Here is a 13,660-nt window from a genome sequence, read left to right on the forward strand (position 1 = left end):
ATTTTCAGCATTTAACAGCCACTGACTCCCATGTGAAACTATTAACTTGAGGAGGAAGCTACAGGTTTTAGTAGCTGTACTGACAAATGTGACCTTACATAAATGTAGAGTCACTAACAGGAGCTGGGACAGACAGGGACTCAAATTGGAGAGAATTACCTAAGTCTGTCCTCCCCTTTAGCTCTGGTAGACAGCAAGGGACCCTCCCCAGCCCAAATAAGGAAAGGAAGAATGTACCCGGCATTGAGTGCACTAAGAATAAACCTGAGCTCCTGTGGATAAGGTTACTCTCAACACATTTTGTTTTCTGTGACACAGACCCCAAAGATCTGTAATTATCCTGGGATTGCTGTGGGGGTTTGCCTGCTTCTTCCTAGTTATTCTGCCTGTGTGTGAGCACGTGTGCGTCTGTTAGTGCCTGTGATCTTTCTCTTTCTTGGCTTTGTTGTCCCCCTTTGGCACTGGAAAGCTGGTGTGTGTGTGTGCTCTCGCGTGTGTGTATGTATGTGTGTGGGGGGGTCTCAGCAGTGCCAAAAAAGATCTGCTGAAGAGTCCGAGGGAGGCAGGCAGGGCTATTTTTGTTTGAAGCTGATACTTTTTGCATGAGTTGAAGTCACTGCCTAGAAGAGGGCTCAGGTTGTTTCCGGGGGAGAACTGTGCAGAAGAGAACCAAAGTTCAACGAAGCCCCAAGAAGCAGCTAGAACAGCAAGGAAAAAGCAGGGCCCCCCCACAAGTGAACAGTGCACCCTCTGGCCCGGGGCAGCTCCAGGACCCTGAAGCATTCTTCAGACTGCCTTCTTAACAGCACCTTTTTAAACTAACACTCACCCCTGCCACCATGACTGAGATCACAGCAGAAGGTACTGTATAACCATTTTCTAACACAAGTGTAGGGAAATCTTGAATTTGACAGTTGCACTGAATTGATGTACAACAGATTGAAAGAGACCCCTGCCATTTTCAGATTGGAATACACAGGGTGGTGTATATTGTCTGTGATTGTGTAGGAGGCTGGGGCCTCAGGGGAGTTTGTTGTAGGGGTGAGATGGGAAGGGTTCTAAATGTGTTTGGTTTTGTGTAGGGGGAACTGTAAAGGGCTGGCAGTGGGCCTACTAGTTAAAAAACTGTTGCCCCCAAATTCTATAAATAGCTATGTATCTGTAATATGAGAGCAGATGCCTGAGTATGTACCTTCCATGACAGTGGGTGAGTTTGTGCTAACTTAAACCATTAGGCTTAATATTTATCCTTTAAAGTATCTTATTTTAAACATACACACACATGTATGTATATATATGTATATATAATATGCACACACACATGCACACATGCAGAGCACGAGTTAAATGAGATTAGTATTTTATTCCCTTTCTTGTAGTTTGTCATATATAAAAACATATGTATACATACATATGTGTACAAGTACATACAAAGTCTTAGTGCAGTTTAAACATTAAAAAAGCATTTATAGTTTAAAATTGTACTATGGCTTTTGGAATACCTTGTGCATATAGTCACACTGACATGAAGATATGCTTAGTCTAAATAGTCATGATATATTTATATTCCTGTTGAACATTCAGCAGTATATTTTTATAGGAAAACAAAATTACTTTAGATCTGAGAGAGAGAGGGAGAGGAGAGAGAGAGAGGGAGGGAGGGAGAGAGAGAGGGAGGGAGAGAGAGAGAGAGAGAGAGAGAGGGAGGAGGGAGGGAGAGAGAGAGAGAGAGAGAGAGGAGAAGAGAGAGAGAGACAGACAGAGACGAGACAGAGACAGAGAGACAGAGAGAGAAGACCTAGTTTAGTTCCAAAAATCCAAATTCCCTGGCTACTGATAAAGAAGAAATCTGCTGAAGGAAAGAACTCACCTCTATTCTTTAGAAAAATGAGTACACATTTAATATAGCTTTTGAGTTTCAGAGTTTAGAGCTAATCTATCTATAATTTGCTTCTGGCAGTTAGAAGAAAATGAAACAGGTGGTACTGCTCGACAGTTTCCAAATTGGAGTGTTGGCCAGAGGAGCTGGTGAAATAGGAGGTTTGTGGTCTTAGTTCTTTCTGAGGTTATTAGGCCAGGGTCAAATTTTCAGTTCCTAATTTTTCTCTATAAGCTTGTAGCTGGAAACTGTCATGAGAATCCAAGAAGTACTCATTTGGATTTTCAAAATGTTTTACACCTTGTAATTTAATAGACACCAAAATTTAGCCTTATTCAATCTACAATTTAGAATTTGGGGGCTGAATGTGAACAGTTTTGTATTATTTGTTTTTTATTTTTGTACAATAACAATGAAGACCAGTATTTATATAGTAATTTAACATTTGCAAAACCCTTTACATATATCATTTCATCTGAGCCTTAAAAAATCCTTTTTTTAGTTACTGCATACATTATAATCCACATTTTACATATGAGGAAACTGAGTCATAAAGCTAGTATGTATCTGAGGGGAGACTTGAACCCATGTTTTCCTAATCTAAACTCCAGAATTTTGGAAGTGTTGGATAAATGCTCATTGACTGATTGATAAACCACTCACGTTCTATTTGGTTTATTCTTGGAGAAGGCTTTCCATGATAACCACAATTTCAGCCCTGTGCATGGTATTTAGAGACACGTGCTCTTAGTTCTCTACCTCTGAATAGTGTTGACCTTCAGCAAGAATTATAATATCAAGTGGCTAAAATAAACCATTCCTTACTTGTACTTGAGCAGGCTCAGTAGATCTTGCATTTGTTTAATGAAGTCTTCTGCAAATGAAATCGTGGTATATGCCAAAATGCTAGGTCCTACTGTCCCCAGGTGCATCATTTTAAGAGGACTGGGGACAATATCCTTCATTTTTGCATATAGTAAATACAGGTAACCACCATTTAGAATCTAAATTTTTAAACGCCCCCTCAGCCAGGACTCAGATATTGTCTGTTCTCTGACTGCTCCAGCTTCATAGGATCTTAAAACCTCATCATTTCCAGCTTTTTCTCTCTCCTTTTATGTCTTTCATTTCAGTGATAGTCAAATGCCATTCAGGCTGTCAGCTAAGGAGAGCTTGTCCCAGCAGATAGGTGCTGGAGTTAATCCACAAGGGTGTTCGAGGTGCCCTTTTCAACTATTAAGCCTGTTTATTTTAACACACTTTCTTTGCCGTGGCTCTTGGTGCCGATTTTGCTAACTTGAACAATATGTCACACTTTGCTGGAGCTAAACTATTTATCAAACGGCCTTCTCCTTCATTTGTCCACATATCAGGAAAAAGATCATGGAATTTTAGAGCTGGGAGGAGGACCCTCAGCGACAATCTAGTCTACCATGCCTGCCCCTTCGACCCTCATCTTTATTTTTGTATGAGAAAACTGAGGTCCAGAGAGATCAAGAGAAGTGCCTATATCCACACACAGAGTTAGTCAGTTGTGGAAGGCTGTTCAGACTTGTGCCACTGCTGCCAGTGATATTGGAAAACCATTTAACTGTGCACCTATCCCATGCATCTTCCCCACTGCCCCTCCTCTGTCTGTCTGTCTGTCTCTCTTCAGATATCATCTCTCACAGATGACTGCCAGATTAATATATCTAGCCTTATTTTCTCTCCCCGACCTCCAGCTCCACATAACCAAATATCCAGTGGACAAAACACTAGACGCTACATCACCATCTCAACTCAATATTCAATAGTCAATTCAAGCAAAGCAAAACAAAACCCAACATCGTGCCCTTCCCTCCTAAACCACCAACACTTCTGAGTTTCCTAAATCCGTCAGAGAATTCCTATTCTTCCAGTCCCAAAAAGTTCGCAGCTCAAGCCATAATTCAGTCCTCACTCTCCCTTACCCAAGATAATGCAATATGTTGCAAATTATGTAAGTCTTCCTGTAAGCATCTCTCAATCTGTTCCTTTATGTATTCCTCAAATGGCTAAAACCTCAGGTCACCATCTCTTGGCCTATTGTAATAGCTACTTTAATTAGTCATCGTGACTCAACTTCGCCCCCCCCCACCCCCAATTCATCCTTCATAAAGGCTACCTAAGGATATGTATGAATTATGGAATCTGATATGCTTTTGTACTGATCAATTAAGCTCCAGTGCTCTTTCTATTACCTTCGGGTATCACATATAATTCCCTCTAAGAGCTTCACAATCTGTACTTGTATAACGGTTCCCTTCATACACCATACCAGTCTTATGGTTTATTTATCATACATAGCATTCATCTTCTGTCTTCCTACCTTTGTATAAGTGTGCCTTTCACGCTCCTTCCCTCCCCACCTCCATCTTTTCCTTCGTTTCCTTCAAAGATCAGCTCGTTACACTGTCTTACATGAGACAAAATTTCCTGACTCACCCTTGTTACTTATGCTTCTCCAATAAAATTACCTTGTGTATGCTTATATATGTGAATGTGCCTCCTTTGATAGAATATAAACTATAAAGGCAAGGACTATTTCATTTTTGGCTTTAAACCACAGTACCTAGCAGATTGTCTGGAACATTATTCATAAATGCTTGTTGACTGATTAATTGGATTGACTTGCAAAACTTAGGTAACTTATGAAAGGTTTACAGGGACCTTCCTAAGGAGACTGGTTGCTATGTCCTTGATGCTGAATCTTCCTGATATTGTAATCAAGATCAGACCTCAGATTATACCAGGCTCCCAAAAAATCTGGGATGAGAGACTAGAACATACTATTCAATGTCCTTCTATGGTTCTAACCTATACTGACATATACTATGAGAATTTGAACTGTTCTTCTTGGAAACATACCAGTTCTGCTTTATTTTTAGACAACCACCAATTTTAGTGACCTATTGAGGTGCCCCATATGCTAAGATATTTAAGGGGCCATCTACATCCATAAGCATCTTTTTAGAGAATCTTACTATAGAGCTTCTTCCTTTTAGATATTAGGTGAGCTGCATACCTGAGTCCAAATTATTATAGACTTAAGGCTAACAGGAAAGTTTCCAAACATGTAAAAGTCATAGAGTGAGACATGTAGTAGGCCAATGTTGCTATCAAAGGCAACATATAATATGTATATAACATAACTTTGTGTTTATGGAATTGAATAAAAGAGCACAGAAAATAACTTTTGATGACCAAATGGGAACTATTAGGATTTGAAAATGATTATGTGACTTACAGTAATCTCCCAGTTACATGATATTGATACTAATCATAGAATACTACATCCTTAGAATTTCAATGGACCTAAAGAGTATACAGTAAAAAGATGCATGGTGGGTATAGAGGCTCTAGAATGGTATAAGAAATTAATATAAGAAGTGATATAAAAGATCATTTAGGACTTTCATAATAAAGGAAAAAGGGATAAATTGGTCATTAAACAAGAGTGAAGGATAACAGATAGAAGTATGAAGAAGAATAGTAAAATAAAGATGCCACCAAAGCTTCTAACCCAGAGAGAAAGTTTTATTGGTAGAAGGGGAGGAGAAAAGAAATGATGAGTTTAGTTTTGAAAACCTTGAGTTTAATGAGACGTGAGTAGGCTATTGAAATGAAGATGTAGGTAATTGAAGATATGGGAATATTGGAGGGTTAAGGGAAGATATAAAAAAACTTGAACATATTTGAATGTATAAGGAAAAGAACCTGTGAAGAAAAAAAAAGAGAATCATGAAATAACCTCTAGTGTTATATTGGAGTTAGCTTTTTCATTTACTGCTTAGGCGAATTTGGGGGAAATCATTTAAATCCTTTGTGTTTCACTTTCCTGATCTGAAAGCAAGTGTGTCAGACTAATTAATATTTAAGGTTTCTTCCATCTTTAAATACTACAGACATTAGAACATTAAAATGTAATTTCTTGTCTTTGTATTCCATCACCCAGGAAACAGTTCCAGCACTTGTTGATTAACTGAGGACAGTGACTGAACTCCATTTCAATGCTTATTGATTAAGGGCAATGAACCTTTTCTCATCCTTGCATCCATAGCACTTTATGCAGTTTTATTCAGATATTAAGTACATCAGTTAGGTTCAACATTCATTTATTATGTTCTTGCCATATGGGAAGCACTATGATAAGTCTTAGAGATAAAGATAAAAACAAAACAGTTCCTATCTCAATGAGCTTGCATTCTACTGTTTAATGATTCTTAATTGAACTCTTTGGCTAAGGAGTCATTGAGTGATGAGTAAAATGAATTCTAAAAAGCAATAAGGAACAGGCTGAAGTTAAAACCATAAATCTGTATTGAACTGGATGGACAGTTCTCCATCATCCTCTTGAGTAACTCTTTGAGTCTCCTGTTAGAATGTGAATTCTGTGAAGGCAGGGGACAGTGTTTTTGCTTTTCTTTATATCTGCAGTGCTTAGCACAGTGCCTGGCATATTAAGTACTTATTGACTGACTGCTTAATTGAAGGTAACTAAGAGGGCAGGGATGAGGTTTGGGTATGGTAAAAGAATAAGGGGAAAAATATCAGGTAAGGAAGTTGTGATTAGAGTTGGGGGTGTTAGTTATATCTTGGAGATGAAGCTGATAATAATGAGGCTTAGGAGGTGGTCACTCTTTTATGTGGTCACCTTAACACAGAAGTCTAGAGACTGTAGATTCAGAGGTGCAGGGGGACTTTAGAAGCCATGCAATCCAACCCCTTCATTTAAAAAGTGAAAAAAAATGAGAAACAGAGAAGTGTAGTGACTTGCCAAGGTCACATGAGTAATATCTGACAGAAGTCAGGTCCTCTTAGTCCAAATTCAGCATTCTTCCACTGTAACACACTACCTCACAAAGTCTGAGTCTGAGTGGAAGAATGTTACTTAGATTCTGAAGTCCTTTGGAAACAGTGTATTGGGTTTTGCGGGACCATAGTTAACATCACAATAATTTGCAGAATGTCATGGAATGCACTTGATTAGCAGAGAAAATGTGGTACTAAGAAATGATACTATGAAGTGAAGAGAAGATCAATGCATCATTTTGATAGGGGAAATGGGAAAAGGTTTAGTCTCTGTGGAAGACAGCAGTGGGACTTCCTCCTTGGCTGATTTTCAGTTAGAGTAATTAAAAGGGGAGAAGAACTTAAAAGTAGTTATAGTAAAAGAGGGGAATTTTACTTCAATAGGATGAGGTTTTTATAAGGAATAACAGAAGGACAATATGCATCAGTGGAGGGGGAAAACAGGAGTAAATTGAAAAGGTAGAAGTGAGATGCTGTAACAACAATGTCACTATCAGCTACTGTGGCTGTGTAAGACCAAGGACAAGTACATACAGAAAGGCTTCCAGCACAGGTTCTTTGATCTGCTTTTCTAAGGAAAGTAACTTTAAGGGATTAACAATCTCAATTTAATTAAACATAGATATATCATTCATTTAGTTCAGGGGAAAAAGATCAGCCTCCTGAACTTCAGGGCAAATACAGATAGAAATTACAAGCATACATTATAAATAAATCAACTAACACAAATCAGTCTGTTAATAGCAATACAGTTACCAGAGAAGGACCACATCTGGGTTACCAAAGCCGGGGCGGGGGGGGGCGGCCAGGGCAGCAAGGGAGGGAGCTATTTCACTGGCTTGCCCGGAGTCTCATCTCAGTTTCAATGAGTGTACCCTCAAAGGCAAAATGCCAACCTCAGAGCTCTTGTACCCTGTTCGGGACCCTGAAGGCTGGGATCAACTTAGAATTTAGGTGTGGGAAAATTCTTCAATTATAGTACTATATCATATACATTGTTTTCAAATCAATGACTCCTGATTGTCTTAGGGCTGAGAAACCTTCAAGACAAAAAAGATCCCACTTTACCTGCCCCATTCAAACAAAGGCCAGACTCATTAAAGGTACTTGATAGCTTTGGCATCCCAAAAGAGAAGAGCAAAAGTCCTGTCCTGGTTACCATTTCAGATGCATAGGAGAAGAGATTAGCATTTTGGCAGGGATAATAGAAATATTAGGCTGATGGAAAAGATGGGGTACCTTTTAGAGGGCAGAGGAAATGGAGTGTTTTGGGATATGATATGGTAACAAATGTCAAATGAGATGAGGCAGTCTCACAGAATATTAGGGATGTGTAAAGGTATACACACACACACACACACACACACCACACACACACAGGCAAATACACAGAGGTAGTTCAAGTTAGACCTTAATATTCAAAATGAAATGATAATTTACAGTGTTCTTCCTTACTGAGTGGATGTGTATATGAGAATTTCTTAATAGTTATTGCTCACCCAAAGTAGACTAGAATGCTTTGGGAGGCAGTGAGTTGATCCTCCTTGCAGTTCAAGAAAAGGCTATATGACAACCAGTTGGGGAATTTCTTCCTGGTATAAGTGTAGGAGATGGCCACTGGTCTATTGATCATCAAGCAATGACTAAGCACCTACTGTGTGCCAAGCATTGTACTCAGTACTAAGGAAAGAAAGAAGGAAGGAAAGAAACAAACCATTCCTACTCTCAAGGAGCTTATATTATAAGCTCCTTTAACTTTGGAATTTGATTCTGTGAGTAGAGTTCTTTTAATTGTTGTCATAGGTGAAAAATTGTAGGTAGGTAAGAAGCTTAGTGTCCTAATAGATTAAAAAAACAATCAGCAAACTATTTGCAAAGCTGTCCCGGTTGAAGACTGACTTTATTTCTTTGCTAATTGAGGGAGCAATCCATGCTTAGTCCGTAATACATAATACCCAGCGAATAAAAACAAAAAGTACATTTAGTTCATTTTAAAGTGTATTTTGCAAAGCAAGCCTGGCCATATTCCACGGGGAAGTATCCACTCGGTTTAAGAAACATTCTGTAATATTCCCCCCCCCTTCCCCTCAACGTTTTGTTCTATTTAAGCAAATGGTGCAAATGGAAAATTTTTCTTATCAGCTTAAATGCTGCTTAATTTTTCTATTTATTTTCAGTCATCATTGTGATTGTAATTTAAAAATCATGCTACTTTACAATGCTGAAATGAATTGAGGGTATTCAGCCATTATACTGAAGGCTTAAGGATCCTTGGAGACTTTAGGCCTCCAACATTGTTTGCATTAATGTTTAATCAGTTAACAATATTTAATACTAGAGAAGTATAAAATAGTACAACCAAGCACTTTTAAAATCATTTCCATTGACCTTTGGGTTGAATACATCAAATTGAAAAGAGAAGGCATGACTTTCCAGTTAGTTTGTAGCCTTACAGATCCATTCAATTGGAACTTAGAGGTAACATCAATTATTGTTTTACTTTTCCAGACTAGAGGAAGAATTCTTTGGAGGCATGCTCATTGTATGAAACTACATGCATGCAACGTATACAGCAGCATATTTTAATAGAGCAAATAGAGGGAAAGGTCCATTAGATACTATTTCTTAAAGCAATCCAGTCATTTCTAGCTTGTGGATTTCCATCATTAAAAATGATTCAGATTTGAAACCCCAAAGCAGAGTGATCTAACAATGAAAGAGCTATTCTCCTCCTTGCTTACTCTGGGTAATTGGATTAGCCTGGACACTATAGCACAGGGTAGGCGATGACTGGGTACTTTCTCTTAATGTCATGTGAACATATTTTCCCCAAAGTGAGACTTATGCAGAAACAGATGAACTTCCTAGTCCAAAAGGACTGTATTTTTCTCTTCAAAGAGATTTTAAGAGAATATCCTCAGCACATATGTAATGAATAAAGACCTGCTCCTCTCTCTCTCTCTCTATGCTGTTCTTCAAGCATCAAAGCATCCCCATCTCTATGCCTGAAGTCAAGTTGTCAAAGCACAATGAATCTAAGACTTTGTGAGATCCTTTGGTATGTAAATGAGCAGGCTCCCCCTAGAATTCAAAGACTAGATTTAGGTTGTAATTTCCTTTAAATATCAAAATCTGAACCCAGTTTAGACTGTTGTTTATAATTTGGTTCTGCACAATTAGCCCAATGTTGCAGGGAAGAATAGTGTTCTGTAAAAATGCCATTTAACAAATACAAATGTAGATCAATTAAGGAATTTTGGATCTAGAAGGGACTCTAGAGATTATCTAGTCAGATATTTTACAAAGCAAATGCAAAACAGTCTAGAGTTACTGATTCTGACCCTTAGGGCTATGTTTTGACTTGGCAGAGAGGACATGAGACCTAAGAAATGACACACCAATTCTATTCTTGGTCTTCTATTTACTCACTTTGTCATTCCACCTGTCCCTGATATAAGGTATCCATCTGTTAAAAGAAAATAACTCATAGGTATTTATTGGACAGTAATAATAGTTCTCTAAGAGGGGAAATGTGCTTGTACATCATAGAGAACCAATGGACACAATATATTTAGACTTCCAAATTCCTATTTCACAAGTGAAAAATATCTTTTAAAAAAGATAACCATACAACTTATTACTTTAAATATGTAAGAGACACTATGCTAGGAAAAAGGGGAAATAAGATAAATAAGACATGATCCCTGTCTTCAGGGATTTTGCAATTTAGCAGGAACAACTACCTGAATATAAATAAATATAAAGCAAATTATGTTATTGTAAACACACAAGAGGCAGTATGAAATTCTGTGAGATTGGATAAAGGAGAATTTTCCAATTTTGTCATTTCTGAGGTGAGAATCAAAGACAATTTCATTGCTATAGAAGGATTTGATCCAACGGGTGGTGAGGAGAGGGATTCAAAGGGATGTGCAAAGGCACAGAGATATTAAAGTATGGGTTTTACAGTTAGATTAACAAGAATGTAAACTATTTGAGCACAGCAGCATGAGACAAGATTAGAAAAGCAGATTGGAGCCAGATCGTAGAGGGCTTTAAATGCCATCCAAGAAATCTGGACTTTTTTGAGTAGGTAATGGGGAGCCATTGAAAATTCTGTTTATGAGATAATGAAATCAGACCTATGAAAGGGGGCATTTATCTTGTAGCAGTATACAGAATGAATTTGAGGGCAGACAAATTAGAGGCAGGAATACCTGGTAGGAGGTTATTTGTACAGACTAGGCAGAAGGTAAGAGGCCCTGAATGAGGGAAGGCAAAGTGATAATGATAAAGAGGGAATAGATATGGAGAGAGTATGAGAGTAGAATCAAAAGGATTTGGCAACAAATTTAATTCAGTTAATTTGTCAAATGCCTCAATATGTAGAATGCAATGGAAAAACAAAGATGAAAATGTTGTGAGAGTTTCCTAGCTTGGGTTCCTTGAGAGCTTAGAGAGAAATCAACCCACTATCATATCTGTGGTTCAAAAAGTGAGTAGTCAGACAGCAAGGAAAAGAAATTTCTTAGTGTACTCAGGACTGCTCCCTGGCAGCTGCTCCAGTGTCTTAGATTACAGATTGGGGTTTTAATCACTTTTTAAGCTTGCTTACAATATATGTTCAATTAGGGACATTCTAAGGCAGAATGGAAATGAAGGAAGCATGCAAATCTTAGGGTCACAGGAGTTGCTGAAAGTCAGGTTTGTTATTGTTGGAAATTAATTACTAGGAGGTTGGTCTTTTTTTTAATTCCATATTTTATTATTTAATATTTTTTAGTTTTCAGCATTGATTTCCACAAGATTTTGAGTTACAAATTTTCTCCCCATTTCTACCCTCTCCTCCACTCCAAGACGGCATATTTTCTGATTGCCCCATTCCCCAGTCAGCCCTCCCTTGTGTCACCCCACTCCCCCCTATCCCTTTTCCCCTTACTTTCTTGTAGGGCAAGATATATTTCTATGCTCCATTGCCTGTATATCTTATTTCCCAGTTGCATGCAAAACAACTTTTTTTTGAGCATCTGCTTTTAAAACTTTGAGTTCCAAATTCTCTCCCATCTTCCCTCCCCACTCACTCTCCCTAAGAAGGCAAGCAATTCAACATAGGCCACACGTGTATCATTATGCAAAACACTCCCATAAATAGTCATGTTGTGAAAGACTAACTATATTTCACTACATCCTATCTTGTCCCCGTTTATTCAATTTTCTCCCTTGACCCTGTCCCTTTTTAAAAGTGTTTGCTTTTGATTTCTTCTTCTCCCTATCTGCCATCCTTTCTATCATCCCCCCTTTCTTATCCCCTTCCCCCTACTTTCATGTGGGGTAGGATACCCAATTGAGTGTGTATGTTATTCCCTCCTTAAATCAAATCCAGTGAGAGCAAGATTCACTCATTCCCTTTCACCTGCCCCTTCTTCCCTTTCAATAGAATTGCTCTTTCTTGCCACTTTTATGTGAGATAATTTACCCCATTATATCTCTCCCTTTCTCCCTCTCTCAATATATTCCTCTCTCATCCCTTAATTTGATTTTGTTTTTTAGATATCATCCCTTCATATTCAACTTACTCTGTGCCCTCTGTCTATAGATATGTATATTCTCTCCAACTACCCTAATACTGAGAAAGGTCTCATGAATTACACACATCATCTTTCCATGTAGGAATGTAAGCAAACAGTTCCACTTTAGTAATTTCCTTATGATTTCTCTTTCTTGTTTACCTTTACATGCTTCTCTTGATTCTTGTGTTCAAAAGTCAAATTTTCTATTCAGCTCTGGTCTTCTCACTGAGAAAGCTTGGTCTTTTCATAATTCCTGTTATTGGTAGGAAATACCTAAGATAGTGGGAGATCCCTTTTAAAACAGAATCATTCTTCTCATCCTGTTGTTGCCAGGAAGGAAACTGAGGCTCTGCATTTACACATCCCCATAGATCTTTTCCTTTGATGCCCAAGTTACCTTAACCAAGGAGAAAATGTCTCCCTAGTCCTCACATTACTAGTGCTCATTTTTCTCCTTTGCAAAACAGTATATTGTTTCTGCTCTTGAATAGCTTGGTAGGGTGGTAAAATGCACATATAAGAAATGATGAGTAGGCAGATTCAGGAAAACCTGGAAAGACTTACATGAACTGATACAAAATGAAGTGAGCAGAACCAGGAGAACATTTTATGCAGTAACAGCAACATTGCACGATGATTAGCCACGAATGAGTTAGCTATTCTCAGCAATACAACGCTCCAAGACAATTTCAAAGGGCTCATGATGGAAAATGCTGTCCACTTCCAGAAAAAGAACAGATGGAGACTGAATGCAGATAAGAGCATACTGTTTTCACTTTATTTTTTTCCAGTTTTTTTTCCTTTTGATCTATTTGTTCTTTCACAACATGACTAATATGGAAATATGTTTTACATGATTGCACATATGTAACCTATATCAAATTGCTTACTATTTTTCAGGGGGTGGAAGGAAGGGATGGAAGGAGGGAGAAAATTTGAAACTCAAAATTTCTATAAAATATAAAAAATTGTCTTTATGCATATTGGAAAAACAAAGTACTCTTTAAAAAATAAATGCACAAATAATTTGAGTATAAGCTATAATTTGTTAAGTGCAGAAGAAAAGTCCAAATAGAATGGTAAGAAATTTTTGATAAGGGAGATATCACTAATAACTTATGTTAAAATCACTTAAAGGAGGGGGTAGGGAAAGAAAGGGATCAGGGATGGCTTTATAGAGGGAAATTGCAACTGAGTTGAGCCTTGGAGAAATGAAGGATTTCACGAGGCCATGGCAGTCAGGATCTTGAAGAATTTAAAATAAATTAACATTGACATGTTTTCGTTGTTATGGTACAGTCATTTCTGGGTACTACTCCTCCCCACGGCTTCCCCATGCAGATGATTGAGCCTTCCCTTGTAACAATTGCAAGACAGC

General features: G+C 38.0%; 1 protein-coding gene across 1 annotated transcript in view; it reads left to right on the forward strand.

Annotated features, from left to right (window-relative positions):
* Positions 1-274: 274 nt before the first annotated feature.
* The window catches only part of TRDN (triadin), a gene marked incomplete in the record, with an annotated part of 469,162 nt that continues 455,776 nt past the window's right edge, over positions 275-13,660 (forward strand). Inside the window, 1 exon segment of the mRNA XM_036767544.1 lies at positions 275-861. Within this exon segment, the coding sequence (XP_036623439.1) occupies positions 840-861 (22 nt within the window).

This window comes from Trichosurus vulpecula, chromosome 7 (assembly GCF_011100635.1).
Source record: "Trichosurus vulpecula isolate mTriVul1 chromosome 7, mTriVul1.pri, whole genome shotgun sequence".
Lineage (NCBI taxonomy): Eukaryota > Metazoa > Chordata > Mammalia > Diprotodontia > Phalangeridae > Trichosurus > Trichosurus vulpecula.